The 27,135-nt window shown below is 40.5% G+C and overlaps 3 protein-coding genes and 2 long non-coding RNA genes across 8 annotated transcripts; 3 read left to right on the top strand and 2 right to left on the bottom strand.

Annotated features, from left to right (window-relative positions):
- The first annotated feature begins 410 nt into the window (after positions 1-410).
- Positions 411-2,318, top strand: hoxa4a (homeobox A4a). The gene is made up of 2 exons (XM_088928749.1): positions 411-1,097; positions 1,408-2,318. The coding sequence occupies exons 1-2, from the start codon at positions 692-694 to the stop codon at positions 1,734-1,736; spliced, it is 735 nt and encodes a 244-aa protein (XP_088784875.1). The 5' UTR covers positions 411-691; the 3' UTR covers positions 1,737-2,318.
- Positions 2,319-6,050: 3,732 nt separating this feature from the next.
- Positions 6,051-12,741, bottom strand: LOC148823226 (uncharacterized). Its single transcript, XR_016093835.1, has 2 exons — positions 12,180-12,741; positions 6,051-8,552 (listed from the first exon to the last, which is right to left on the bottom strand). It is a non-coding gene; the product is annotated as an uncharacterized LOC148823226 (long non-coding RNA).
- On the top strand, positions 9,260-20,367 carry hoxa3a (homeobox A3a). 4 transcript variants are annotated; one of them, XM_088928744.1, is made up of 4 exons: positions 9,260-9,497; positions 11,842-11,919; positions 16,119-16,733; positions 18,786-20,367. In XM_088928744.1, exons 3-4 carry the CDS (start codon positions 16,235-16,237, stop codon positions 19,568-19,570), a joined length of 1,284 nt encoding a protein of 427 aa, XP_088784870.1. In that variant the 5' UTR covers positions 9,260-9,497; positions 11,842-11,919; positions 16,119-16,234; the 3' UTR covers positions 19,571-20,367. The 4 variants fall into 4 exon arrangements, with proteins under 4 accessions (XP_088784870.1, XP_088784873.1, XP_088784871.1 ...); XM_088928745.1 differs by lacking the exon at positions 9,260-9,497 and adding an exon at positions 10,173-10,239; XM_088928747.1 differs by lacking the exon at positions 11,842-11,919.
- On the bottom strand, positions 20,362-22,724 carry LOC148823224 (uncharacterized). Its single transcript, XR_016093834.1, has 2 exons — positions 22,565-22,724; positions 20,362-20,900 (listed from the first exon to the last, which is right to left on the bottom strand). It is a non-coding gene; the product is annotated as an uncharacterized LOC148823224 (long non-coding RNA).
- Positions 22,725-24,138: 1,414 nt separating this feature from the next.
- Positions 24,139-26,134, top strand: hoxa2b (homeobox A2b). The gene is made up of 2 exons (XM_088928748.1): positions 24,139-24,508; positions 25,044-26,134. Exons 1-2 carry the CDS (start codon positions 24,145-24,147, stop codon positions 25,775-25,777), a joined length of 1,098 nt encoding a protein of 365 aa, XP_088784874.1. The 5' UTR covers positions 24,139-24,144; the 3' UTR covers positions 25,778-26,134.
- Positions 26,135-27,135: the final 1,001 nt, after the last annotated feature.

Here is a 27,135-nt window from a genome sequence, read left to right as displayed (position 1 = left end):
TTAGAGGACGGGTTTCTGCAAGTGAAGGGTGAATTCTCATTAAATATGGGCGAGAGTGGGATCGCCATAGTTGTTATTTTTACTTACACTAAATTAAAACATTTCTTATGTATTTCTCTCGTTTAATCATAACGAATATAATCTACGCAGATGTGCCGTCAGTTGAAAAATACTCTTTGAGAAAATGGTTTTGTAATGTCGCTTTAGTAACCATTAACCCTGTTCTATAGATCCGAAAAATCTCTTTCCAAGGAGAAATATGTTGTCATTTGCAAATATTTTTTTCATGCACTTTGGCTTCCACAGTTAGAAGGTATAATAATAATAATAATAACAACAACAACAATAATAATAATAATGATGATGATGAGGGGGAGGAGGAGGAAATGAGAAATAATTATCTCCAAAAAAGCAGTGTTTTGGAAAACGTGTTCAATATCTCTGTGTTTTGCCGTTCAGCTGTAATGTCATTAGGCAGCAGAACTGTTGACGGTGTGACCGGTGTCGCTGTGCCCATGTCTGACCTGCCATTGGCGTCTGCGTGCGCGGTGCCCACCAGAGACTCTGCCATTGGTCCTTCCCTGCACGTGATCACGCAACTTCGTACATTTGACAGGGAGTAGGAGGGTTCTGTGGAGATCAGAAAAACGACAACGCGAGAAAAATTAGTATTTTTTCCCTGCTCAAATTAATGACCATGAGCTCGTATTTGATAAACTCCAACTATATCGAGCCTGCTTTCCCGTCCTGCGAAGAATTCTCTCAGAACAGCTATATGCCCACCCCCTCTCCCGAGTATTATGAGCGGCCGAGAGATCCTGGATTCCCTCGTCACGAGGCTCTCTACCAGCGGTCCAACTACAGGGAGCAGAGCTACGGCTACAACAGTATCCATACTAATGGACCGGAAGACGCCCCCCAGCAAAGTCGCGCTCAGCCCCAGCCAGCCCTTCGGAACCAGGCTCCGAGCCGCAGCCAGGGCTGTGAGAGACCAGCCCTCGCCACAGCCTGCTGCGGGAACGAGACAGCGGCGGGCGCGCAGAAGGAAGCCGAGCCGGTGGTGTACCCCTGGATGAGGAAAGTGCATGTTAACACCGGTAAGTTATGCCACAGCCTTAAAACGAGACCACTCTCAGTCAGTCACCTCCTCGAAAGTGTAAAACCCCTTTGAAACCGCGGCCTCTTTCAGGAAATTTACGAGCGCCAAACTGCTAGGTCAGTAATTAAAGCCCCTCATAAATTCTATTGCCATGTACCGTCCCTGAACCATGTGTCTTTGCCTGCCTTCTAACCCAAACTCTCACTTTCTGCTGGACTGCAGCCAATGCACTATATTCCTGCTGTGTTGCTTCTTGCATTACCGTTTTCCCTTGAATTTGACGATAACGCTGCTTTCCTTGTATTTAGTAACGAACAGTTTTAATGGAGGAGAGGGGAAGAGGTCGCGGACTGCCTACACCCGACAACAGGTCCTGGAGCTGGAGAAGGAGTTTCATTTCAATCGCTACCTAACCAGGCGTCGACGAGTCGAGATAGCACACACGCTGTGCCTGTCTGAACGCCAGGTCAAGATATGGTTTCAGAACAGGAGGATGAAGTGGAAGAAAGATCACAAACTGCCCAACACTAAAACGCGCGCTACCAACCCGTCACCTGCAAGCCAGCAATCAAGGACGCCCAGCCAGACCCAGGAGCCACTGAGCTCGGTGCCCACGGCCTCGGGTCTGGGTCTATAGACACAAAAAATACTCCGCGACCTCGTTGTACATGTGGACCAAAACTCCAGAAAACCAAAGTCATTCTTCAGTGACGGACCATTCCTCTCGCTCCAGCCTCTCCTCCTCTTCTCACAGACGGGCTGTTAACGGACGTGTATCTTGTTTCGATTCACACAGTCAGTGTCTGTATCACCTTTCTGTCACAAGGACTTTGCTTAAATCGTGTTCTGCAGCTGTAAGGATTATTAGATGCTGTTATTGAAGGTTAATCCTGGGCTCTGTGCTCTGGGCACGAGTCCACTGTGCACTGCCACACATACAAGAGTTAATATGCTTTAGCCTCTGAGCTCTGTACATGAACTTGCAACATATCCCCAAATATCTGTGTGTAATAGAAGTCGTGTTTGATCCCCTTTTCTGAACTGTTGGGTGTGTGTAGTGTGTAAGCCAGGCCGTGTGTGCTTGTGGAAATCTGGTGCTAGCTGTGGATATCTGTCTGTAGTGTCGTCTAAAACGGAATGGCATTAAATGTCGTATTGATATTGAAAGGGGCTATTTCAGACGAAACTTCAAATAAAACCTCATGTCGATGATTATTTATTACCTGCGATGGCTTGTAACTGTTTGCTTTCACAACACGTGAAATATTTAGTTCACAGTGACGGTTATTCAACATAGATTTACTCTCGATTTTCTGTACCTGTGTCACGAATCTATACACAAAACGATGTAAATCGTCAGAAGCAAACATAACCATGCAGCTTCCGAAGAGGGGGTAATTCCTGATGTGAAGTTACATGACTTTGGTGTGGAATTTAATCCGAGTGTGTGATTGCATCACGAGCAAACGTCTTTCTTCAGGAGAGCAGGAATAAAGTCGTTAAAAACTTATAAATTTGACACCTAGTCACTTCCAAAATGCGGAAAAACACAGCGTTTAACAGTGTTTCCCTGAATAACTAAAATATATGTTTACCGTTTTCTATAAGTACGGATAATTATTCTGAAAGTTATTTTACCAACATTTAAGACACATTATATAACGTTATAAACTTCCGTGTTGGGATTCGTTTAACACATCACTCGATTTTATTTAAATTATTTTCCTGTATTGGATTGTGCTGCAACGATAGAGCACTACAGGGATGTTGACTTTACTAACACCGGATTCTTCTTCGAAATTCAATAATTTACAACCATGCAGACAAGACAAAAAATAATATAATTCCAAAGCACAAAACATTTTACTATAGAGCCCTATACATTTTGCACGAAATTCGGCGAAAGAAACCAACGAAATTAAAACGATTTAGCTTTTTAAAGAAATAAAATTCAGTCAAAATTCAGATTAATTATTTACATCAGAGTGAAAAATGCTTAGTATATTGTGAAATGGTACAAAAACAATTAAGGTTCGCTAAAAATAAAAGACATAATTACTTATTTTATTTTGTATTAATTTACTAATGGCAGTCAATGAAGCATTCCTGGAGAAAAGGCACTCAGTCACTTAGTAAAATGGTGTTTTTTTTCTTTTCTGGTGGCACCGGCTTGAATAATTTACTAAAGAGTCAGATGCAGATGTAAATTTAACGATAAAACTGTTAAGAGTTTTCTGCAGGGATAGAATCACACATGTGAGATGTAGGTTTTAATCCGAGCTAATGCAAAACACAAATGGCATTACCAGTTAATTGTACAGAATTTAGTTACAGATAGATTTTAGTTCCGTTACTTTTAATTTACTAAAAACGATGAAGTCCTTAAAGATTCAAATATATTTTAACCAAGAACCATTAATCAAGTTATTCAGTTAGGACTTCTTTGTGTTTCTGCGGGAGCACTGAAAAGCGTTCGTGTGAACAGAATTCAAGAAACAGAAATCTCAGGAAGATAGCTTTTGTAAGCAGGCTAGCAGAGTGTTTTCTGTACAAAACCATTTTTCGTTAGGTTTAGTACATATTAAAATGTAAGATGAAATTTGGGCCTTTGTTTTGAAATTCCCTCGAATCGTGTAAAGTGATTTTAGATCTGACCATTGCATCGGTTGACATTTTTATACAATATTTGATAACTAACGCTATTATCATCTGGGTACATGGTTCAGTTCAGATCTACCTGTAAACTAACGGAGGTAAGAGTGTATAAAATTCCGGACTGATATACAGTCGTCTCAGTTCAGAGCGCTGGCTTTGTTGGCCAAAACTGAACAATCAACGGGTTCACCAAAAGGACGCATATTCTACCCAATTATCTACTTCCAACTCTGTGGACTGAACCCTGACCTCTGTGTGTGTGTGCCCGACACACTAGCACAACGGCAACTATCCATTCCCCCCAAACTATATTAAATACAACTCAATCATGATAGATCATTTTAACAATCATAAGATTTCATTTAGAATTGCTTCTTGACGTTGTAAATGTGAAATAGTATACTCCTTCCTCAAAGCAAGGCAAGACAGCTGAGGCATTATCAATACTAATTGTTCTTTCTAGATCCAAGGCGCTTTATTGCGCTGATTAAAATGTTAACGGGCTCGACGGTGGAAACTACTGCGCTACAACTCCGGTACCGCGGTACCGCCTGGTGCCATTCCTTTCGGAATTGAGAAAGGAGTTTAGTTTCTTTGCCATGTGGGAAGTTGGCATTTGTTGTGCATCATTCAACTTGTGATAAATCTAACAACCTGGAGTTCACACAAGGACGTCACAATTTCGTAGTGCAATAAATTAGAAATGAAATAATAGCATGACAATCTAATAATCGAGTTTACTATCAGCGTGTATTATTATAATATCATCAACATCATTATCATCATCATCTTCATCATCACATTAGACAGTTGTCACATGTTGCTGTCTCTTTCTTAGCTGCGGATAAGCGGGTACTCTTTATGTATTATGTATTGTAGATCAATTCTTCGATTTTCTATCGACTTCGAAAGCAATAATCGAAGAAATGGGAACGGAGTGATGTCATATTAGAAAATCTTCCTGGAGACGTATTTTTTAGACAATCATGTTTAAGGACCGCAGTGGAACGGCAGTCGAATAGAGACAAGAGATTTGGAAACGACTCAGGGTCAGGGCAGTAATCTTTTTTTATTAAACCAGCAGTTTAATCCGTGAATTAACTGAACTCATAATGTCAGATTTGAAAAGAAGGGAAGAAAACTGCACCGAGCCATAGGCAAGGGTCAGCAGTAGCCCCCTTGTGTAGGTGTTGAAATTTTAATCTTCCTTGTTCACGTGACTCATTAAATAATTAATGCAGCTGGTCAGAAATAGATATGAAGTCGCCAGTATTCGCACTTGATGTGGTCCTCTGTGAAGTGAATATCAACTTTCTCATTCTCAAAACAAGAAACTATTTAGGTTTGTTTTGGTTGTTTTTTTTTATCTCACCATCCGGAGACGAATCTGGGACTAGTATGTCGTAGTGTGAGTATGCATCATTTTTAAAAAAATAAAATTAAATCAGGCTGTGTTTTATTATTTATTTCCTTACCTGTCATTCCCCTGATGAATAACGCCTGCTAATAGAATGAGATTTAAATCACTGGCATGCCGATGTGTTTTGTCAATCTTTCGTGTGTCAGCGATATTCCTAGATTTTTATGATTAATTACAACAAATACAAACACAGATGATGGCGTTCTAGTTCACAGTGTGCATGCCTGGGTACCGTGCAGGAGAGGTACCGCTTTGTTCCGTTTCTTCAGGTTCATAAATCATTCGCTTGCCCGGGCGCCGAACCAACACTGAGGCAATGCAGTTACAGCACTTCGAATTGAGAAAACAGACCTGCCTTTTAAGACACGGGTACAGGTTACGTAAGTGGGTCCAGAACAAAGTCAGTTTGTACCACGACATTCTAATGGGCACAAATGTTTTTAGGATATAAAAAAAGGTTTTGTTAAATATAGTTGCTACTTTTCGTAGTCTTCTGTACAACTGTAATAGAGGAAAGCACTTGGACGGGGAAGTGGTTCTGATTGTTTTATAAGGCATTTTTAAAGTTTCGATGTTATGAATGTTATCGATGCTGTTCTTCTCTGACTTCTGAAAGGAAGTCACAATTTTAATTGTCCAGGGCTCCAGAATATATATGTCCCACAAAGTCACAGCTAATGTATAAACAGTATTTACCGTTTATTTTATCGAAGGTGTGATCTATGAAAGCAGTTCAGAATGGAACCTTACATGGAAATCTTACAATTATTCCATCTCACAGTACTAATCGGGAAATGAAATTTGCAAACAACGATGAGAAGCAAAAGATATAGTCAAATTAATGACTAAAACAAACACGGACAAGTGGAGAATATGTCATTTTTATGGCATTCCCTTTAATGAACAGAAACACAAATACACACGGAATGTTCAGTAGAATGGCTAAGAAAAAGCAACTTTGATTTCCGCCTTGTAAATGACCAAAACTGTAAAACCGTCATGTTCTTCTTCTTAAAACAAGCCAGTGACAATCCGTTTAGATAGAATGAAAATATTGAAAAACAAAACATTATACTCAAATAAAGAAGTCAGTTTATCGACGAAACGATTCTTTTTCTTCCAAAGACCTTCCGATTTGAGCGGTTAGTACCCGATGACACCTGACTGGTGCTCAGTCGAAAGCATATCGAGGCATTTCTGTACGGCTTAACACTCAAATATGTTAACAGCTACGCGATCCGTATGAAAAAAACGACGCGTTTTATATTAACGTAAAACAAAAAAATAATGCACGTTGTTAACTTAAAAGTATCCCATTGTTTAAGAAGCCATATTGCGTTAAAATATAAATCATCGTGTTTTTGTTTCTGATTTTGAGTTAATGTCTTAAAATCAGAAACAAAAACACGATGTTTTGTCTTTTTTGAATAAAAACTATTTTACAATACATTTTTAAATTCACGTTGCTTCCTTCAGAAGTGTGTTTTGCTCGTAGATACTCTTTAAATGTATTTTTATTACACGCGTGTGGCAAAATTAGAGAAAATATAACGAACAATTTCTGACTGACGCTTAAACTAGCCAAATGTGGACTCATGCCAATTTCTCGAATTTCGAATTGATTTGTGAAGGCTCACAGAAGAGAGTCTCCATGCCTCTGGGACTTAAAGCACTGAATAAGAAAGGGGACACTTCTTCCACGTGTTAAAGATTTACAGTTTTCGGCTAAGGTCATTGTTCCTCTTTGTGGTTTTCTGTAAATAAACTACTTTAGATTTTCCTGAAACTGAACTGACTTGGTTTCACTTATCATAAAACCGAGGAAACGCGGACGGGTAAATTGTAGTAATCGGACGCACTGAAAGTGCTCTGATTTACACTGCTGTTGTCTTTGTGTATGAGAATATGAAGAAAGGCCTCAGACGGGCTTCCTCGTGTTTCCTGTCTCTAATGGACCTTGAGCAAGCTATCGCCTATGGGGATGTGTTGTGTTCCAGAGTTTGTTTTATATTTGCCGCATTTCCACTTTGCTTAAAAAACTATTCGTTTCAGGATATTATAAACACAACGGAAGTTTTCATGATTTAATCTTAATCAATGTACCAACCAGAATAATTAGGAAGTGGTGTTTTGCAACGGGCGAAAAGCAGTCTGCCTTTAGATGAGGAAGATTTACGTGTAAGATAATGGCATTTCGTTTTGCAAAGTTCAATTGAAAATGCAGTTGCTGGAGATGAGAGTCTTGTAGTCTAAACCATTAGAATTGTGAGTTCGAGTGTTATAAGGAACTGGTTGACAGTGTGAGCAATCGCAAGAAGTCAGTTTCTGATATTCAATGTTTGAACCCGCTAATTATAGTTTCTAATAGCAGGATGGCAGCCGTGATCTCCTGTTATTCTCTTGCTTGTAGACCTGTAACCACATTGTTACGAAATCATTCCATCACCCCTATACCTTTCTTGTCATCTGTCTTTATGCTCCTCTGAATTTTCATTCATTCTTTAAAATTATACTTTACGTTTCAAAGACTATGATGTGATTGATACTGAGTTCGCGCCGATCCTCTACTAAAAAAAATGTCTTTTAAAAATAAAATCCACTCAGGTCTGGCTTTCAAACCGGCAGCTCACCGGTAAAATAAAAAAAAACCGAAAGTTAATTCCCTTCTGAACCCTTGACGTTAACGCATCTGGAACAGCCTTGTTAGAAACTGAGTGAATCCGGTAACCTTAGCTTTTATGTTATAGCAATACATGTCAGCATTGTGTGGAGATATGTATTACCATTTGGCAAAGATCCACAGATGGTACAATATAGGCACTTAGTGTTGTACACCACCCACACGTCTGGAGGAGCACCATTGAAAATAGCAGCGATTCGAGTCAGAGACAAGGACAGAGACAAAACACAGCAGATCACAACACAACAAAGAAATATATATATATTCTTCCCCCACAATTCTCTATTTCCTATCGGCTCCTTCTTTCACTCTGCCATTGCCTCTTTCCTAACAAATCCAAGCTCAAACCGCCTCTTATTCAGGGACCAGTGAAATCCTCAGGCTCAGAAAAAACTTTCACCCCAGTGGGAGCACATGTCTGCTATCCGTCCACGATTGTTGTGACTGTTGAAGGTTCAAGACATTCTCCAGATCCTCCTCACAGCTCCAGTGCCTTCCATATCTTCACACAGCAGCATCAGAAATAAGAACGAATCCTTCTGAGTAGCCAAGAGACATAGAAAACATTCAGGAAATCACCAAATATTCCAAAGGATTCTGAGAGCGAACGCTTGGCTGATCCGGACAGGAGATGATCTTGGGCGCCAGAGTCTTCGCTGTGCGGAGGTGTTGGTCTTCCAGGAGTTTAAGGACCAGCCCTTGTTAAAAATGAATTAGGTACATATTAGTATACAGTTTAAAAAAACTCTGCTTCACTTTCCGAAGATTAGGCGCCGAGACAGAGAGCTGAAAAATCAAATCAAATGACTAAAACGGGCTCGATAAGACAAAAAGTTTAGACTTGTGTAACTTCTTCTACTTCGACAGGACAATGGCTGTTGAACATGAGGGTGTCGGAATGAAGGGGCCGGTGTCCTGTGCTGATGATTTATTGTCTTAGTAAACCCTGTTCGCCCGCTCTGTGTGCCGGGAACTAACACCACTCAAAGCCCCCTACACCATGATGACTGAACAGAGCTGAAAACTTGTAAAGGGAAGGATTAGCACTGCAAGCTGACTGTCCTTTTAAAGAGACTGCACAATCTGTACACTGATTCATTGGAGCTGAAACCGACATGTTACTAGACTCACACTGGAGCCTTGCGTGACTGCAATGTACTTTTTATACACCAACACTACTACCACTGCAACTACTACTACTAAAATAAGAATAATACGAATAAGAATACAATTGATTTAAAGCAAGCGACACAACATGGAATAGTTATATTTCAGTAATGAATATTTTATTTTTTGTGGATACGTCCACCAGAGACGTCTTTTAGTTCACAAAACAATCTTTTTTTTAAAAAAATCGTAATGTCCTATTTTGAACTTCGTCAAAATGTCCCTCGGTTCGGCGGTGCTCCCTGTAGCCTCTTCCACGCGCTGGAGCCGAGCCTTCCTCATTAGAAACCTATAATTTCCAGCATCACTCAGCTGATGGTAGGAAATGCGTAAGAGCAGGTTGAGCAGGAGGGTCCCTACAGACAGAGGGGAAAAGTCCTCTGATTTACTACATTTAAGGCAACCCCATTCTTCACACTATGTTACAACGACAAAAATCAGCTAGCCATTGAGGAGCCCATTTTGCGTTTTGTCAGGTAATTATAAGTCATTTTATTTTATTTGACTGCCTTGGTGTCTGTGTGGGTGTTGAGCACGCCTAGCACAATAGCCCTACAAAGAGGCGACTATAGTGCTGAGTGATAATCAAGCTACCTACCCATTAGGGGTTTCCTACAGCAATGTCCACACATTCAAATACAGAGGATCAAAAATAAACATCGCTGGTGTGCGATATGCAGAGAGAGGTACCTTATTCCCGTCCATACGTTTCACAAAACAGTCGGTCAAAAAGCGGCTAGCGTAGTGCAGATTCGCAGGCTGTTTCTCATTTAACTTACCTTAGCACGGGTTATTTTAGTTAGGAAAGCAATCAGACGAAACATGCAGGCTCATCTCTTGTTTTCTATTAATTTCAATGCAATGCTGTGGTTTAACTTTTTAAAGTAAAAGATTAAGCGGCAAAGAATAGTTCCTTTAATGATTCACAAATTCAAATAAAAGGATTTAAGTTGACGTAGCACCACGTGAGTGCATAATACAGCGCATTATTGTGGCATTTTCCGCGGAGACCCGGGCTGGATTCGACTGTGATAATCGTCCCCCACTTTCTGTAAAGAGTCAGAGCTTTATATACTTTTCACCAAAAGGGCTCTTTTCTGGACTTCGTTTTCTGCTCTCGCGGATGGATGTTTTTTTTCGGAGCGGAGAGAGAAGGAGCCCTGCTTTAGGAGGATGGATTTTATTTTGAGGTATTTCCGTTGATTGTTCATTACTGTGGTGAGTTATTGCTGCTCAAGGCAAAGGTCAGTTGGAAAGGCTTAGGGGTTCAGTAAAAAATGGCAGAAACAGCCTTAGCCACAGTTTATGTATATGTAATCAACGCAATTGTGTGAGGATGCTTATATATGTCTGATATACACGAATGATTTGAAGCAAAACGCTGAGGATTTTATTTCGGCTGTTTACAGTGGGGTTTGTGCACAGTTGGAGCTGCGATAGGGTGTAGTTTGAGGCAGTACTCTGACCTTATTGGAACTGCATTGTTCCGGTCGAATAAAAATAATAGATTGTTATTTCTTTATCACACCATAAATCCAATGCGGTCGGCCAATCGAGTTCTTCCTTTTAGAAAATTTGCGAAAGATTTTGTAAAATTAAAAAAAAATTCGTTATTTAACCTGAAAGGATAAAACGCACCATTGTGGATTAGGTTTTAAAATATTTTTGAATGATTTTCTTACCCCACCTCAATTGTATAAACGCGTAAACCAAACTGCTGCTGTCTCGGTTGTACTCCTTCGGCAATGTACACCAGCAAGTAAATGCTTGTAACTACTACGGAGTGTGACTTGTTTTTCGAAAGTGAGCTATTTTGAAAGGTTAACTTTAAAAGATTTTCAGGGGATAGTTTTTTATCTTAATCTTAAAGATACATTGGATTGGTGACCTCTGGTAATGATGATAATAATAGAGTACTGCCTTCAATAATAATGCAGTAATGCCTTTAGCTTGCATTGAACTGCTTGCCTATATATATACTCCTTATGTTTTGCTTTAAAAATCTTTCCATGGTGTTGAGAATATGACTGCTGTCTAAAATCGTATCCAGGGCTGTGTTCAGTTCTACAAAGGTCAGGGTGCCGAGACGTGATTTATGTCTCTAAGGTCCGGGACAGCCGCTTCTGGGCAAGCTGCCTTAACGACAGTTTCACTGCTTCTCCATCCAAATTAAATGTTACAGCATAAACTTTCAGAGCCGCTGCTGTTTTTATTATTGCCGTTGTTGGTATTCGATAGAATAATTTCGGTTTGCCGTTAATGTGGTTGACGATGCTCCTTAAAGCCTTTCTTGTGAATCCAGCCAGCGAAGAGGGCGAAGGGTGGGCTCGGCTGTTCTTTTGTTTGGCTGCCGGTTATTTTTTTATCTGTAGCGCATGTGAACTATTTAGCTCTGTGGAACTGAAACACATTTCAAACAAAAAAAAAATCTTTGAGCAATAAAATTGTTTTGTGGTTTTAAGTGTTTCAGCCGAGAACTTATTCATATAATGAAAGAAAAACGCATAGAAATTGCTTGACAATACTCGTTCGCGGGAGGTGATATATTTATTTCTTCTCTTTATCATAATAAATGAAATTAGCAAGTGAAAGAAATTACGTCTTTACTTTAAATTAACATTAATACAATACATTTTTAATTGTTAATTTCCACATATAATATATGTAGCTTACAAAATTTCGTTTACAGACAATAATATATCATATCAATTATCCCAAATTAAGATAAACTGATGTTTGAAATATTTATTTTCCGTTTTTATTGTTGAGCACGCAGAGTGAACAATATTAATCTCACTGATTTATCCTGCTGCTTTGCAGATTTACGTTTGTGTACAGATTCCACACGAAATAGACCCTGCGACCCACGGCCCCACAGAGAGACTGAATCACAATTCGGTAAGCGATCACATCGCGTCTATTGTTTAACATTACACAAATGCACTTGAATAATACTGTACATATAATTAATAAGGCTATATTTAGTTCACAATAATCCTAATGGAATTTGACAAGATTGTATTATTTTTCCACACAGTAGGATATAAACAATACTGTGATCATTTGGTGGTCTTTCTACTTTTTCTTTGTGGTGGAGTTTGCCGCTACAAAGCATAAGGAGAGAAATCACACTTCGGAAAGAAACACCCGCACATCACCTTTGGAGAAAGCCGCAGTCACTTCAGTGCCGCTTCCATTTTTTTTAAATGAACAACCGGTGCCTGAAAGAACAAAGTCTGCGTCCAGCCCCGCACCGCTTCGTGCAGACTTGCCAGTGAGATCTTTAGCGCCTCACGGTCGGGCTGTTGCTTCTCGCGTCTTTGATCAGATCCTCTTCGGCCTCTCGCTTTTAACTGAAATAAAGACGGCTCCTCCGAAAAGCCCATCCGCATCTGCCCAGGTTTCGTTTTGTGACATTTAACCCGGTATTTAACACGGGCTAAAAAAGAAATCCGAATCAGCACTTTGAAAGGCAAGGCAGTTAATTATTGTCCAGGAGGTCTCTCTTCAAAAGCTACATTCATCGGGTTGCTAAATTGCACGCGGAAGAATTTTTGTCAGCTTCTCCACACCTACGCCGTCCGTCTTTCTCCACTTTTTTTGTGGCGATAAATGTGTAAGGAGCAAGGCGCTGCGAGTTTCTGTTCTACACTTGTTTACTGCCTTGATGCATGAAGTCATAAATCTTACGTAGCTACAAATGACAAAAAAGCATTGGTATGCAGACGAGACCCGCTCATATCCTTTTCTGTATCTCTTCTTCTGTTTTCGTTTGGAGGTGTAACTCTTCTCTCGCCAGAGTTCGCACCTCCGTCGTGGGAACACTGGGCTGTTATTTTTTGTGTTTCTGTTCGATGCCGTCGAACCCAAGGCATTTTCAAATACATTTTCTAAACAAAGTGTTACAAAATCTGTCTTATTCTCCCTAATTTATATTTCACAAACATCTTCTCCTAAGGGTCAGAAACAGCGGAGCATTCATTTACATTAAATACAGTTGCGCGTAAAACATTACTTTTTTTTGTCTGGGTTGTGGGGTTTCGTTTTGAGTGAAAGTTGTTGGCAAACGTAATAATACGATCGAGAAAAATAATTTCTGAATGATTTTAAGGCATTTCCTCACTTGTGGGCAAGGTAACTTCTTCATCTTTTATAGGCAGGAGTGGGATCCGACACCTCAGCCTCTTGTGTCTAAAGTATGGTTCATTTGCATAATTTTTCTTGTCTACAGTGACGCTGTGTTTCGGGGGAGTTCACATAGTGTCTGCACGATACTTCTGGAGTGAGCCAGACTTTAAAACAGCCGCTGCTACATTTAATATTCACACGAAACAACCTTTTCTCTAGCGTTTGATGAGTGCAGCCGTGTGGGCTGATAGCGCTTATCTTCATGACCAGGGTGCGCTGCCACAGTCCCGTGCTGGCCGATCCAGATCGAGAAAGGGATTGGTTTCGTGCCTTGAGCAGAGCTCCTGCTACCATCTTGTCTTCCTCTTTTGTCCATGACTCCCGCAAGTGCACGCGCTATCTGTTGCTGCCCTTCGCCAAACTTTTCCTGGACTCCCATTTTATCGATTTTGTCGCTGAATGAGAAAATATTATGTTGTGTTCTGCATTTGTCGTCAGAGGCTAAGGTAAGCAGGCCAGAAATAGGCTATCAGTTGTAAATGGCGGAGTTTATGTCCTAGTGATTTATGACCGTAGGACTTAAATCTCGGTTCAAGAAGAGTTCACCATCTCGAGCTTCCTTTCAAGCGGAGACGCCGATACGCGCAGGGCTCGAGCCGCAGTGCTTTGCTATTTCTGAGCTGTTTCTCTGTGCTTCATTAAAACTGAGGCGAAGATTCTCGCGTTATTGTGTTGTTTTGAATTTGGGTACGGCTCCTTTTAATACTGTGGTTGTCAGGGCTGTTCCCGTGTACATTCCCGTGATATTCGTGGGCTACATAATAATAATAATAATAATAATAATAATAATAATAATAATAATAATAATAATAATAATAATAATATCGAGCATTGCATGGTGAATTTTATTGCGATTTAAACAGACTGGAAACAAAGCAGAAACAAATTGTATTTGCCTCTGTCTCAATGTGTTTTATTACTCAAGGGGTAATGTGTCGTTATGCTTTTTAAAAAAGTTCTTAGAATCATTTTCGGACTTAAAGTAGTTTCTTCTCCTCAACAGCACCACCACTATTTTTATTATTATTATTATTGTTTGTTATTGTTGAATTTTTTCACATTGTTTTCTAAATGCATTTAAAGATCAGAATGCTAGTGCTGATTTTTTTTTTATTTCACCTTCCACTCATTTAACAAGAGGGTTAAATATTGTACATTTACAACCGGCAATGTGAAGAGTCCTAACAGGGTGTCCACGTTTTTGAGGTTAAAAAAAGAGCATGCTGTAAAGTATTTATTGCTAATAATCTGTACTGACATCCCGCAATGAACGGATTAGATGCTTCTTCTACTCTAGTGATACAGCTAGAAAAGTGTTGTAGGAAAGTGTTTAAGGTCTCTCGAACAATGTCTATTGCTAATTTACATTTTTATTTTAGTCTCTATTGCTTCAGTGACACTAAGTTAAACGATTTATGGCTATTCACGTCGAAAGTGGAAACAGTGTTAAAAGTTGATCAGTTACTATGTGTAATCGATGTCATCTGACCTATGTGAGTTTTCATAGCTGCGAATAAAATTAATTTCAGAGAATAGCTTTGGGATAAAGTTTTTATGATCTTCTGTGATGTCATTTAAAAGGTTATTATAATTACTTTTATGGTGACCGCTATTGTCCCTCAATATTGATTTCGTTTCTAGTCTTTAAAGTGAAACACGCTATTTAATCTCACAATAAACACGAGATATGTAAGATTTGTTGGAGCAAAACAACGAAAGGTATATCATAAATATTTATCAACTTTTTTTTTATTTAGTCTCCGACACTAAACACCACATTGACATTTTAAAAGTCAGTATTTTATGGGCCGATTTAACGTACAAGCCTGCTAAGAGAAGCGCAGGTTTGAATAAACGGCTTGCTCGCGGGTTTGCTCAGTAAACATCGTGAGTTAACAAGGCCCATTCCTTCTAACTCAGAGCTCCTGGAGCCGCGCTCTGCCTCTCCCAGTGCCGGCCACTGACCCCCATACATCAAGTCACAGCAGCCCTGCAGACAGAAGCCATTATTGCTAGGCTGGGAGAAAAGTTCAAGACGTGGTCATGGAGATGAACGGGTCCTTTAGGTGTTCAATCCATCTTCGTTCTACACGTGCACAGATGTAGAATTTGATTGTTATTTTCATGTATGCGGCACTGGACGCCTCTTCCGCAGGAGTGACTGGAGTCCTCGGCGCTACGCTCTCACCTCTAGCTCTCACGCATTATAAAATAGATACGCCATGCATTATGAAGACAGCGCGATTATTTAATAGACCCGAGCCATTCAAACTCAATTCATTTAGAGGGTCTTTTCCCAGATGCTGCTCTCAGAGTGATATTAATGTTATTTTGGAATATACTGTATATTGCAGTGTGTTTTCCAGAACCTTGCATGAAATAATTGTCTTCACATTATTATTATTATTATTATTATTATTATTATTATTATTATTATTATTAGTGGTGGTGGTGGCAATAGTAACAGTAGTGGTTTTGTGAATCAATGCGAGATTGAGAATCACAGGGACCCGTGAAATGACATGACCCTGATTTTGATGTTACTTATTATCTACAATATTTAATCTCAAACACCTTCTCGCACAGTTTACAATCTCAAAGTCTACTTGGTCCGGTGAGTGAGGGCGTGACAGGCACAGGGATGTATATCTTTGCACGCCCAGCAGATTGTTTTTGTCTTAATATTTTTTTTTCCATGGTATCAGTGTTACAGTATAGAAATCTGGGTGTAATGATTGTAGATTAAATACATCTCATTATAGTTGTGCAGTGTCTTTGGCTTTAGGTGAGTGTGATAGCTGGTGAAATGCTGCGCATATTTCCCTTTATAGCTTCTCATGTCAGGCAGCTATTGAAAGTAAGATGGATCTGCCCCATTCCTTCATCACACGTGCTTCTTGTCCCCCTAGGTCTACCCAGAGAGGCCATTGGCAGAGAGGAGTCACGTGACCGCGGGGGCCAATGTTATTCTACAAGGGTGTCAAGACCCTGTCAGTTTCTGAAATAAATATTGGGAAACAACGAGATGCAAAAGGCGACCTACTACGACAGCTCTGCAATATACAGTGGCTACCCATATCAAGGAGCAAATGGTTTCGGTTATAATGCCAATCAGCAGCAATATCCCCCCTCCTCTCATGTGGAAAGTGACTACCATCGACCCGCTTGCTCCCTGCAGTCTCCGAGCTCCTCCGTTCCCCTCCAGAAGCCCCCTGAGATTGGGAAAAGCTGCATGCGGAGCAGCGCCGCCCAGGCCAGCCAGACCCCCGGTCTTCCCGACAGCCACCCACAGCCGCCTCCCCAGGCCCAGGCTGCTGCCCCCACGCCAGCCCCGGCCCCCCCACCACCGCCCTCCCCGCCCCAGAACCCCAGCAGCAACTCCGGATCGGGCTCCGGCCCGCCCAGCGCCGGCAAGAACCCGGCACACCCCTCCCCGCCGGCCGCCGGCAGCAAGCAGATCTTCCCCTGGATGAAGGAGTCCCGCCAGACCTCCAAGCAGAAAAACAGCAGCAACGCCAGCTCAGGTACAGCTCCTGTCAGAGCAGGGTTCCTCGCAGGACCCTAGAAGGATCGCCTGTGTGTGCAGCTGCCTTCGGGGGGCTTCCAGTCTGCTAGGAAGTGGAATCAGCTAGGACAGAGGGGACTCGAAAGCTGTAAGCCTTCAGCTGTCCGATTGGCACAAATGGTGCTGTAGCTGGCAGTGACCCTTCTCTGTGAGCACATTCCTTAACACCAGTTCCTATGGAAATATAAAGCTGACAGAGCTGGGCATCATGTAGTTTATTCCCCGTTTTTACCTGGAGCATGTTTTCTGTAGAAGAAACAAGCGTAAGATGTAGAGATTGCAGATGAAATATTCTGTGTTGTTGCCCAGCGTGTCCTCCTAAGCCCCGGCCGCCTGCGCTGGCTGGCCTGTTGGTGAAGCACATGCTGGGCTATGGCACTCAGTGAGCAGTAATGACCTGTGTGGCGAGGTATACAATGAAGCCTTTGCAGGAATTGCAACAGTGCCCAGGGGAGTTTCATAAACCCTCCTCTATATCTGCACCATTTTAAAAGACTACATAGAATTATCTATTCAGGGCTAAGGAGGCTGTGCACAGAGCTGTTTTTCATTTAATATGGCCCAGACCTTTCACTGACATATTTCTAACCTTTGAATACTTTTATGTAAAGCTCTTCACATTACACATGAAGAGCACTTACTTCATTAAGTCATACAGTTGTATCCTGTGTTTATACTTTCAGTGATGATGATGATTATTATTACTATTAATACTGATAATAATAAAAACAAAGAACTAAGGTAAAAAGAGACACCTGGCAGAATTGATTAGTCTTTTTTGGAACACTGGCACATATCCAAATTACATTTTTCTTATACAGCTGATACAATGATTTATAAGCATCAGTACTCAACATGCCTTGCAATGTAGAGGTTTCTCTTTTGTCTGTGTGTGTACATACTGTTCTCTGTGTTTTACTTCAGATGGTCAGCCTTCATGAAAGCAAATCAGTGGTATCCTTAGTGCTTTAAAGTTTGTCAGGTATCTCACAATATCTAGATCCCCCACAAACCTTAACATTGAACTGCTTTGCAAAGATAATGTTTACTTCTTTTAAGAAAAATAATTATTTTCTTATGCCATGAGTGAGGCTCAAACAACTCCCTCCTTATCGTGTAACAATGGTGAGCCTTCAACCAGTGAATAATGCTTACACTTAACGATAGTGAAGTCCACGTTCTTAATGAATGTACATCAATAAATTCCTATAGAAAAAAATAATTTCAAACAAACTAATAATCGAATAAAACAAGAAGGTGACATTCAGAATATAATTTCTGTAAAAAAATATTGGCTAATGAAAATCATAAAAGTATCTGTGTAGATAGGTCTGTATAATAGGTGAAGAAGACTTGAAAGTACCCAGGTTGCTATGAACGCTATCAAAGTGGTCGAGAGTAAGTGCTGGAGCGACAGGACAAATAGAGACATTTTTGGAGCCACCATGAACGTGAATATCCAATAACAGTAAAATGGAAAATCACTAAACTTCAAGCAGTGCGGTAAGAAAACGGCGCAGGAGCAGTGAAACCTATTTAGTGCTTTCTAAATGTCTCCGTGGTGTACAAATAAGAATTGATGCCACAGGAGGCACATTGGCCTGAGGACGGGCGTATTTTTTTAAATGAAACCCTCATTAACAAATGGCTTAAACGATTTAATGTTATAGTATATGTTTTCTTATTAGAGGAAAGAAATACAGAGGTCTTTTCCCTGGACCATATAGTGCCTTAGAACCAAATCAAAAGATTTAGGTGTATCCTTTTTGTGGGTTATTTAATAGAATACATGATATGCTTTGTGATAAACACGGAAAGGCATTGTTGACGTTCCCGGTGTTTTGAGTGTGACCGTGTCTTTGATGACGCACCACACGGGGGTAGTTCTCAGTCGCGCTCCCGGTTTGCCGCTGTGCTCCGTGCTGGCGGACGCGCAGCGCAGCATCACTGTGCTCCATCTGCCCCTTGGTGATACTGATCTTGTCCTCTTGTCCTCCCCTCTTCCGCGCAGTGGAGAGCTGTCCCGAAGATAAGAGCCCGCCGGGGTCGGCAGCGTCCAAGCGCGCCCGGACCGCCTACACCAGCGCGCAGCTCGTGGAGCTGGAGAAGGAGTTTCACTTCAACCGCTACCTCTGCCGACCGCGGAGGGTGGAAATGGCCAATTTGCTGAACCTCACGGAAAGGCAGATTAAAATCTGGTTTCAGAACCGCAGGATGAAGTACAAAAAGGATCAGAAGGGAAAGGGAATGATGCCCTCCCCGGGAGGCCAGTCTCCACGAAGTCCTGTCCCCCCTTCGTCGGTAGGGGGATACCTTAATTCTATGCACTCGCTAGTAAACAGTGTACCATATGAACCCCAGTCGCCCACGGCTTACAATAAACCTCATCAAAATTCATATAGTCTGTCGACGTCATATCCGGCGCCTCTAAACAGCAGTCTGAGTAGCTGCCCGCCCCCCCAAAAGAGATACGCTGGGACTGCCGCGGTTACGCCTGAATATGATGCGCACCCCCTTCAAGGCAACGGCAGCTACGGGACTTCTCATCTGCAGGGGAGCCCAGTGTATGTTGGAGGCAGCTACATTGATCCCATGACGAATTCCGGGCCCTCCATTTTTGGCTTAACGCATCTCCCTCACCCCGCGTCCGGCAGCATGGACTACAATGGCGGTAGCACTATGGCCAGCAACCATCACCATGGACCGTGCGACTCACATCCTACATACACAGATCTCACTCCTCATCACCCGTCTCAGGGAAGAATTCAGGAAGCGCCCAAACTGACGCATCTCTAACGGACCAGTTAGCTGTGGCGGAATGACCTCTTTGTCATTGTGTTACCTCCGACCCCATCCCTGCCTTTTCTTCAGTAGCCGACCCACATTTATAGTTTCAATTGTGATGTAGTAGCAATACCTGTTGCTTGGATTTCTCTAGAGCTTCGTTAGTGTTATCGGCTTCCATGAACTTTGTGTGGGGGCGCGCGTGGTCCCCAGACATCGTCTTTAATTTCCCGCTCTTTACTTTCCATTTTTTTAAATCAAAACAGGGTATACGAACAAATTCCCTAAGTTGCATCTGTGTGAATTTGTTCTCTTTTATTTATCCCAGTTGAAGAATTGTGTTTGTATTCTGTTGCACTTCTCGGGGCCGTAAGAACCAAAAGCGCTTGAAAAGAGGTTTCTCGCCAAGAGCTCCGGGCCTCCGCTGTTTGTATTCTGATGGACATTCAAAATTATTTATTTGTTCTTGCAAAATATAGTATTCTAATTGTCTGAAGTATTATTTATCCCCCTGCTAATATTTATAGAATAATCATGGTACAAATAATATTTTTTTTGTTCTTTCTGGCCTAGTTTAAAACACGTGATCAATATTTGACACAATCGCCCAAGTCAGTTCCTCGCAGATTGATTTTTAATTATGACAAAAATGTATCATGCAATAAGACAATAAGATCAGAAAACCAACCATTGATTTAGATACAGTTTGTACTTGTTAATTGCTTGATATGGAAAAGTACTTTTCTGTTTTATTGGCGTGCATTCCATGCTGCTCCGGTTCTGAGAAATAAATAAACATCTAAAATATTTAATGCATCTTTATTAATATTCACCATGCAGTTCATTTTACAATAATAATAACAGCTATAATTATAATAATAGTGACAATAGTAATCGCTCGAATGCAGTACGCGTTTAGGCTGCGAAATGACTCCAATGTCAGAAACCCAGGGCGCCGGTTAGGAAAACAGGTTTAATGTTTAAGCCCAATTTTTAGGTGCAACACAGAGCCCGCCTTCCACAAGCAGAAATATGTTGTATATCTACATCGCTGTGATCCAAATAGTCAATAATAAAGATAAGCATTTTAAACGCAGAGTAAGATCATGTATCTGTTAAGGCCTGTAAGATACGTACTGCAAAGATATTATAATTATACGTTTATATTATGCATCTACAAAACATAACCATGTAGGTACAGAGCGTAGGGTTGCCGAATATATTTTGCATGATCTGTGCTGTTCTAGAACACGCTGCGGTTCGGTGTCGCCTTCAGCTCCTTCTCTTCCGTCTCTGCAAAGGCCGATCTAGCGCTGAAATGTTTACAGCTCCCGTGGCTCCTCTGCAAATAAATTCACACAAAAACAAAAACACATGTTCTTCTACCGTTCAAGATGTTTCCAAAAAGACCGTCAAAGTATTAAGTAAATTTGTTGTAAACGGCCGGACCTGAGACGACCATAAATCAGAATGTATGTAATACCTAGAAATAATAGATCAACATATTGAGTTGTTTCTTCGTGGTTGTAATTCGTTACACAAGATTCCTTTTGCGATAACATTAGCAACAATTTAAAAACAGTCCTCTGAAATTAGTACACAGCAGCATGTGGAATAAATCCAGTGGAAGCGTTTGCAGCTATCGAAAAAAAAATATATAAATCATCCGATAAAGAAATGCTTTCAGGAATTTTATATTAAAAAATCTTCAAAAAGCTAATTTTCAGCAAATTACTCATTTTCGATTTAAATAATCAATAGATTTATTGGGATTAGTGTTATTTCTATTATTTCTTGGTAGTGTTTAGGTGTGCAGTTCTTGTGTTACTGCCACAATAATAATAATAATAATAATAATAATAATAATGTTTATTTATTTGAAAATTAATGCGAACTGGATAATTTTTATAGGTATTAAATAAGCCATAATCATCACATCGTGATTTTAAATACTACATGTAGACTTAGGATATATTTGGATAGTATTTTTGGGAGCGTTTACAATGTTTAATCCTGCCTGTGTGCACTCGAAACTGTTAGGGATTATTCTGAAAACTGTAACTACTCGCGCTCCTGACCGGACGCCATTTTGCCGAAAGTAATTTCTGACTGTTAAAAGTATATAAAAATATTAACGTGATATTTTCTATAGGTTTTGTTGGCTTTAAAGCATGTCACTCGCAAAACATTATCAATGCAATGTATTTTGAATATAAGCTTCTCACTTTTGAAAATAGAAAATAAAAGGCTCAGCGAGCTGTTTTATAATGTACATCATACCATTGTCTTTATACGTTTGCCCACCGAACAATAACACCTACCTCGCTACCCGACATCAATGTGTGGACCTTTTTCAAATGGGTTTAAAAAGAGAGAGTAGAAACTGAGTAAACATAATGCAAAAAATATCAATGACGCATTTGTATCGGATTTATTTCCAATCTTTTGTAAGATATCTTACAATATCCAATGTAAGAAATATACTTACAATCTCTTCTTTATTGAATTCTCTGAAATGCTGTTCAATGCATGTGAGGAACAAGGTTTCTGCGTTACGCTGCCTCCCGTGACATATGGTTAGCAGGAAATTCGAAGAACAACTGGTCCTTATGTGTTTCTTTTGTCCCTTCATTTACTTGTATATGAAAACAAATTTACTTCGAAAAAAATGTTAATTTTTTTTTACAATTTCATTTGGAAAAGTAGTGAACATTAGGCGGTTTGTGTGCTCTGAGCAGCCCGCTGGCACTCGGAGTTATTGGGGCACAATTTCAGTCCAAGACGTTGAGTGTGTAGGACTGAATCGGATTGTGCAGAATGCCAACACCCACTCTCTATCCGCGCACAAAGCTCGATGTAATTGAAGAATCATTCGTCTCTTTCTCAACAAATGCATCTATCCTACACAGCTGCCTGCATTTAAAAAAACATCGGCCCTTTTCAAAGGGAAACGCCGACGTATATAAAAAGAAAAGAAATTATAAAAGGTTGTTTTTTTTTACTCACCGAATGCACAGCCGACTTCACAGAATTATTGCGCATATATTGGCTAGATGTGTGTTTAGTTTTAAATAAGCTCCTGGTTTCTGAAAGGCCAGCAATATTTTGCTTTTTCTCGAATAAGTGCTCAGTGTTCTTCCTCTCTCCCTGGCTACATTTGATCTCAGAGAGAGTTAGAAGGTTTAAATGTGTTCTCAGGGCAAGAAGCTGTCAGACCTTTTGGCGAGTAAGATTGATAACGCGCTGGCTTCCAAGCCTCTTTGTTTAGAATATAAGCAATAAACTGTGAGAGGCCTACCACTGTTCGCCGTTCGAGAATAAAAAATATCTAAACTATAAACCCAAAAAACGAAAAACGAGATCCTTCTTTTTATTTTTTTTCCTTTTCATACAAATTAGACCTTCTGCTCCCAGATCATTGTTCGTTATGTGTGAGCAACGAGATAATACCAATAAAAAAGATGCATTTATTTCCTGTTTTAGCGAGCTCTCTAATGAGCACTTTAAAGGGATTTTACATGCTTTATTTTTGAAAAGCCTTGTCGTGTATACCAAATTGTAAAGGAAGAGAAAGGTTTTTCGTAGAGCCCCCAGTCCCTGGAATTATGTCAGAATCTTTGCGGAGTCTGCTTTATCTGTTTAAGAACTAAATAAAACACCACCCTTAGTTGTGTTATTACGGAACAGAGACAAACAGGAAATGTCAGATATCAGTATTTTTAAAACTTAAAGAGAGAAATCGTATTTAAAGCCAAACGAGTGTATGATAAGGGACAGGGCTATTTAAACAAACGAAAAAATGGGATTTTCATTTCATTATTAAGTTCGATTGGCTGTCTGTTGCATTTGCTGATAGGAACAATTCGCTAATATATATACATGTACAACCATGAATACGTTTGTTGCATTTTATTTCTTACGTAACGCACTGAGACACTGCATTACAGATGAAACAGCAACACACTTTGCAAGGAGGCAATTTTTGAAAGAAACCAAGCAGGTTCCTAAATTAATGTTACGAGTCCTCGTGAGACGTTTAGGTGGCGAGGTTGTTGGGGTCCGGTGTCAAAACTTTCAAGATTAATGGATTACTTTGTTAATGACTTGAGGCGTCAAATGTGGGTGCCTGGATGATTTGTGAGGTATAGGGCGTTTTTCTGACAGTCAGAAACAATACACAGAGTGAGCAGGACGCAGAGAGGAAGACAAGCTGTCTGTGACACCCGCGATTAAAATATATTTTAATGGTGTAGTGCAGTAATGAACAAACCTACCAAAACGTGTAAATAAAAACAGTGCTACCCCAGAACGAGGCGTTCCTTACAGACTTTTTTGGATCAATCACGCAGACAGTGGCTTCTTTTGATTAAACCCCAAATTGTCATTGGGCAGAAGTAATCATGTGACAACCAATTCGGTCCAATTTCAACCTTGTCTCCATGAATTCAATAGTTTAATAGTAGCGCGGTCCCCATACGGCTGTAATCAGTGAATTAGAAAAAACACTAGCAGCGATTTTTATGATTTTTGTCTGGGCCACAAAATACAAATAAGAGCTAACTTTCTAAAGCTCTGAGGGAAGGGAAATGAATTACGAATTCGAGCGAGAGACTGGTTTTATCAATAGTCAGCCGTCGCTTGCTGAGTGTCTGACATCTTTTCCCCCTGTCGGTGATACATTTCAAAGTTCATCAATCAAGAACTCGACGCTTTCACACTCGACACTGATTCCTCCTCCTTTTGAGCACACCATTCCTAGCCTAAACCCAGGCAGCCATCCTCGCCACAGCCGGCCCAAACAGAGTCCGAATGGCAGCAGCCCCTTGCCGGCCGCCTCTCTGCCCCCGGAATATCCCTGGATGAAAGACAAAAAAGCCTCCAAGAAGAATCACCTGCCGGCGTCTTCGTCCACAGCCGCTGCAACCGGACCGGCCTGCTTTCCCCCGAAAGGTAAGACGCACGAAGTGGACTGGGGGAAGAGGAAATTCGGTGTATTTTCCCCTTGTGTCTCTCGATGCATTTTGTCTATTAAAGTTGCATTCATTGAGACGATTTTGCACTGCTTCGTTTACGTGCTTCCTAAAATTGTTCAAACTTTCACTAACTTATGTAGTAATGTAAAATGATTTATTTGATTTACTGACTGACCTTCCATGCCTTTCAGTGCCAGAGTTGTGATATTTGACAGTAATGAAGAGTGATAGATTACTGTTGCACAGCTAAGCAGCTGGCGCATTCATTAAAATGTGGCAAGCATGGTGGAGGCTTATATTGCGTTATTCGTATTTTTACTGTTTGGTTCGTGTGTTGTTTAAGTCGTGTGGTGGGATTTTGTACTCATTTTTACACACACGCCTTGGGAAGCAACAATAGATTTTACTGCATTCAGGCGGCCATTTTGTTGCAGTGTATTTTTTAATCCAGTATATTCTCAAGTGGTTCGTGAGTGCAGTCTTTACAATCCTGTGCTTTTGTGCTGTTTTAGACTCGCCCGAGGTTCCTGACAACGCTGGCGGGGGATCTCGCAGGCTGAGAACCGCGTACACCAACACCCAACTCCTGGAGCTGGAGAAGGAATTTCATTTCAACAAGTATCTGTGCCGACCGAGGAGGGTGGAGATAGCGGCTTTGCTAGATCTGACTGAGAGGCAAGTCAAAGTGTGGTTTCAGAACAGGCGAATGAAGCACAAAAGGCAAACCCAGTGCAAGGAGAATCACAACGGCGAGGGGAAGCTCAGGAGCCCGGAGGACGGCGGGCAGAGCGAGGAGGAGAAGTCGCTTTTCGAGCAAGCCCTCAACAATGTCTCAGGAGCCCTCTTGGAAAGGGAGGGCTACGCTTTTCAGCAAAATTCTCTGACTCCACAACAGGCTCCGAACGTGCACAATGGAGATTCCCAAAGTTTTACTGTGTCGCCTTTAAGCAGCAATGACAAAAATCTGAAACATTTTCAGAGCCCGTCACCCACTGTTCAGAACTGCCTGTCAACAATGGCCCAGGACTGCACAGCTGGCCTCCACAATGACAGCCCCGAGGCCCTGGACGTGTCCTCTTTACAGGATTTTAACGTTTTCTCCTCAGATTCCTGCCTGCACCTTTCAGATGCCGTTTCCCCTAGTTTGCCAGAGTCTCTCGACAGCCCTGTAGACATTTCTGCCGACAGTTTTGATTTTTTCTCGGACACTCTCACAACAATCGACTTGCAGCATCTCAGCTATTAAATTGGGGGAAAAATCCGGTCTAGCGACTCTTCATTGCAAAGAGAAAAAAAAACTATGCCTTCTCCTTTATTCTAAGTTGATTTGTTTATTTCTTTCTTTGATATGGTCAGTACATTTTGTTTATTGATGAATGAATTAGTTAATTCAGTACAGAAGATAAAAGTCCACGCTCTAATTTTTGTAAAAGTTTAGTCTGGCAATAATTACAATTAACCATTTAAACATTAATTCTCCAAAAGCAATACATTGGTTCTGTAAAAAAAAATAGAATTTAGTCTCTGTTCTTTTATTTTTGTATCTCTTTCGGGTACATTGTCATGAATATTTTGTTAGAATAAATTTTACTTGCTACAGGTAGCTTTCAATAATTGTGTCACTGCATTATTTCCAGGTCCAAATGAAAATTAAAATGTATTTTTATATTACCCGCCTCTCAAACAACACGAGATTAAGAAAATGGAAAGTCAGAATATTTTATTATTCCACAGGAAATCAAAAATAAACATAAAGAAAGGTACAATGTTAAACGTATTTTAGAATAATAACAGTAAAGTATACATTTAAGTGTATCAGCAATTAACTTTTTAAAATTAAATTTATGAGTCCAATTTTCAAATTCGTTTTCAAAAATATAATTTGTATAATCTGGACAGGATAATATTTGGGTGTAATTCCTAAAACTACTTATTATTACCACCACCAATAATAATAATAATAATAATAATAATAATAATAATAATGTTTTCCATTGTGTCTCTCTCTTGAAACCCCAAAATATTCTTCGTTCCCGAACCTAAAAAAAGATCAAAAGTATTTACTAAAACAAACAGCAATTTCAAAGTTGTACAGGCATGTTTTTCTTTCAAAACAACAAAAACTTCAAAAGCGTAGTTAGTGCAAAAGACCGTTTCACCGAGTTTCAATCTCGCAGGACGTGGTGGACTGGAATTCTGCCGGGGAGCTCAGGCAGTAGCTGAACACGAACAACTAGAGAGAGCTTCCAGCGGGGCTCTCCGGGCTGTGAAATGTCTAAATTAATTAAATATAGTTTCATATACGAATCTTTCGGGATGCTGCATTCGGTGCGTAGTCGGAAATAGAAAACTCTTGGACAGGCATAGATAATTTTGCACTTTAAAATAAAACATTGAATAATCTTAATATTTTAAAGTTAAAACGCACTGTTTCGTAGCTTTCTGTAGTTTACAGCTCTCGTCATTTTAAAAGACAGGCACAGAGTTATTGTTACGGCTTACACTCGGTATCTGTGGAAATCAAACTTCATATTGCCGTGGAGTTCGTGCAGAAAGCGGCTTTATGCAGACAAGAGCCCGGTTTCTCAGAAAGCGCCCTGGCTT

Source organism: Atractosteus spatula, chromosome 12 (assembly GCF_055471065.1).
Source record: "Atractosteus spatula isolate fAtrSpa1 chromosome 12, fAtrSpa1.hap1, whole genome shotgun sequence".
Lineage (NCBI taxonomy): Eukaryota > Metazoa > Chordata > Actinopteri > Semionotiformes > Lepisosteidae > Atractosteus > Atractosteus spatula.
This window is presented reverse-complemented; position numbering and strand designations above follow the sequence as displayed.

Bases quoted from the DNA above. Each gene is read 5' to 3' on its own strand.
- hoxa2b (XM_088928748.1), top strand. From the start codon at position 24,145: ATGAATTACGAATTCGAGCGAGAGACTGGTTTTATCAATAGTCAGCCG. The intron at 24,509-25,043 runs GTAAGACGCACG...GTGCTGTTTTAG, and splicing joins GGCCTGCTTTCCCCCGAAAG to ACTCGCCCGAGGTTCCTGAC.
- hoxa4a (XM_088928749.1), top strand. From the start codon at position 692: ATGACCATGAGCTCGTATTTGATAAACTCCAACTATATCGAGCCTGCT. The intron at 1,098-1,407 runs GTAAGTTATGCC...CCTTGTATTTAG, and splicing joins GAAAGTGCATGTTAACACCG to TAACGAACAGTTTTAATGGA.
- hoxa3a (XM_088928747.1), top strand. From the start codon at position 16,235: ATGCAAAAGGCGACCTACTACGACAGCTCTGCAATATACAGTGGCTAC. The intron at 16,734-18,785 runs GTACAGCTCCTG...TCTTCCGCGCAG, and splicing joins CAGCAGCAACGCCAGCTCAG to TGGAGAGCTGTCCCGAAGAT.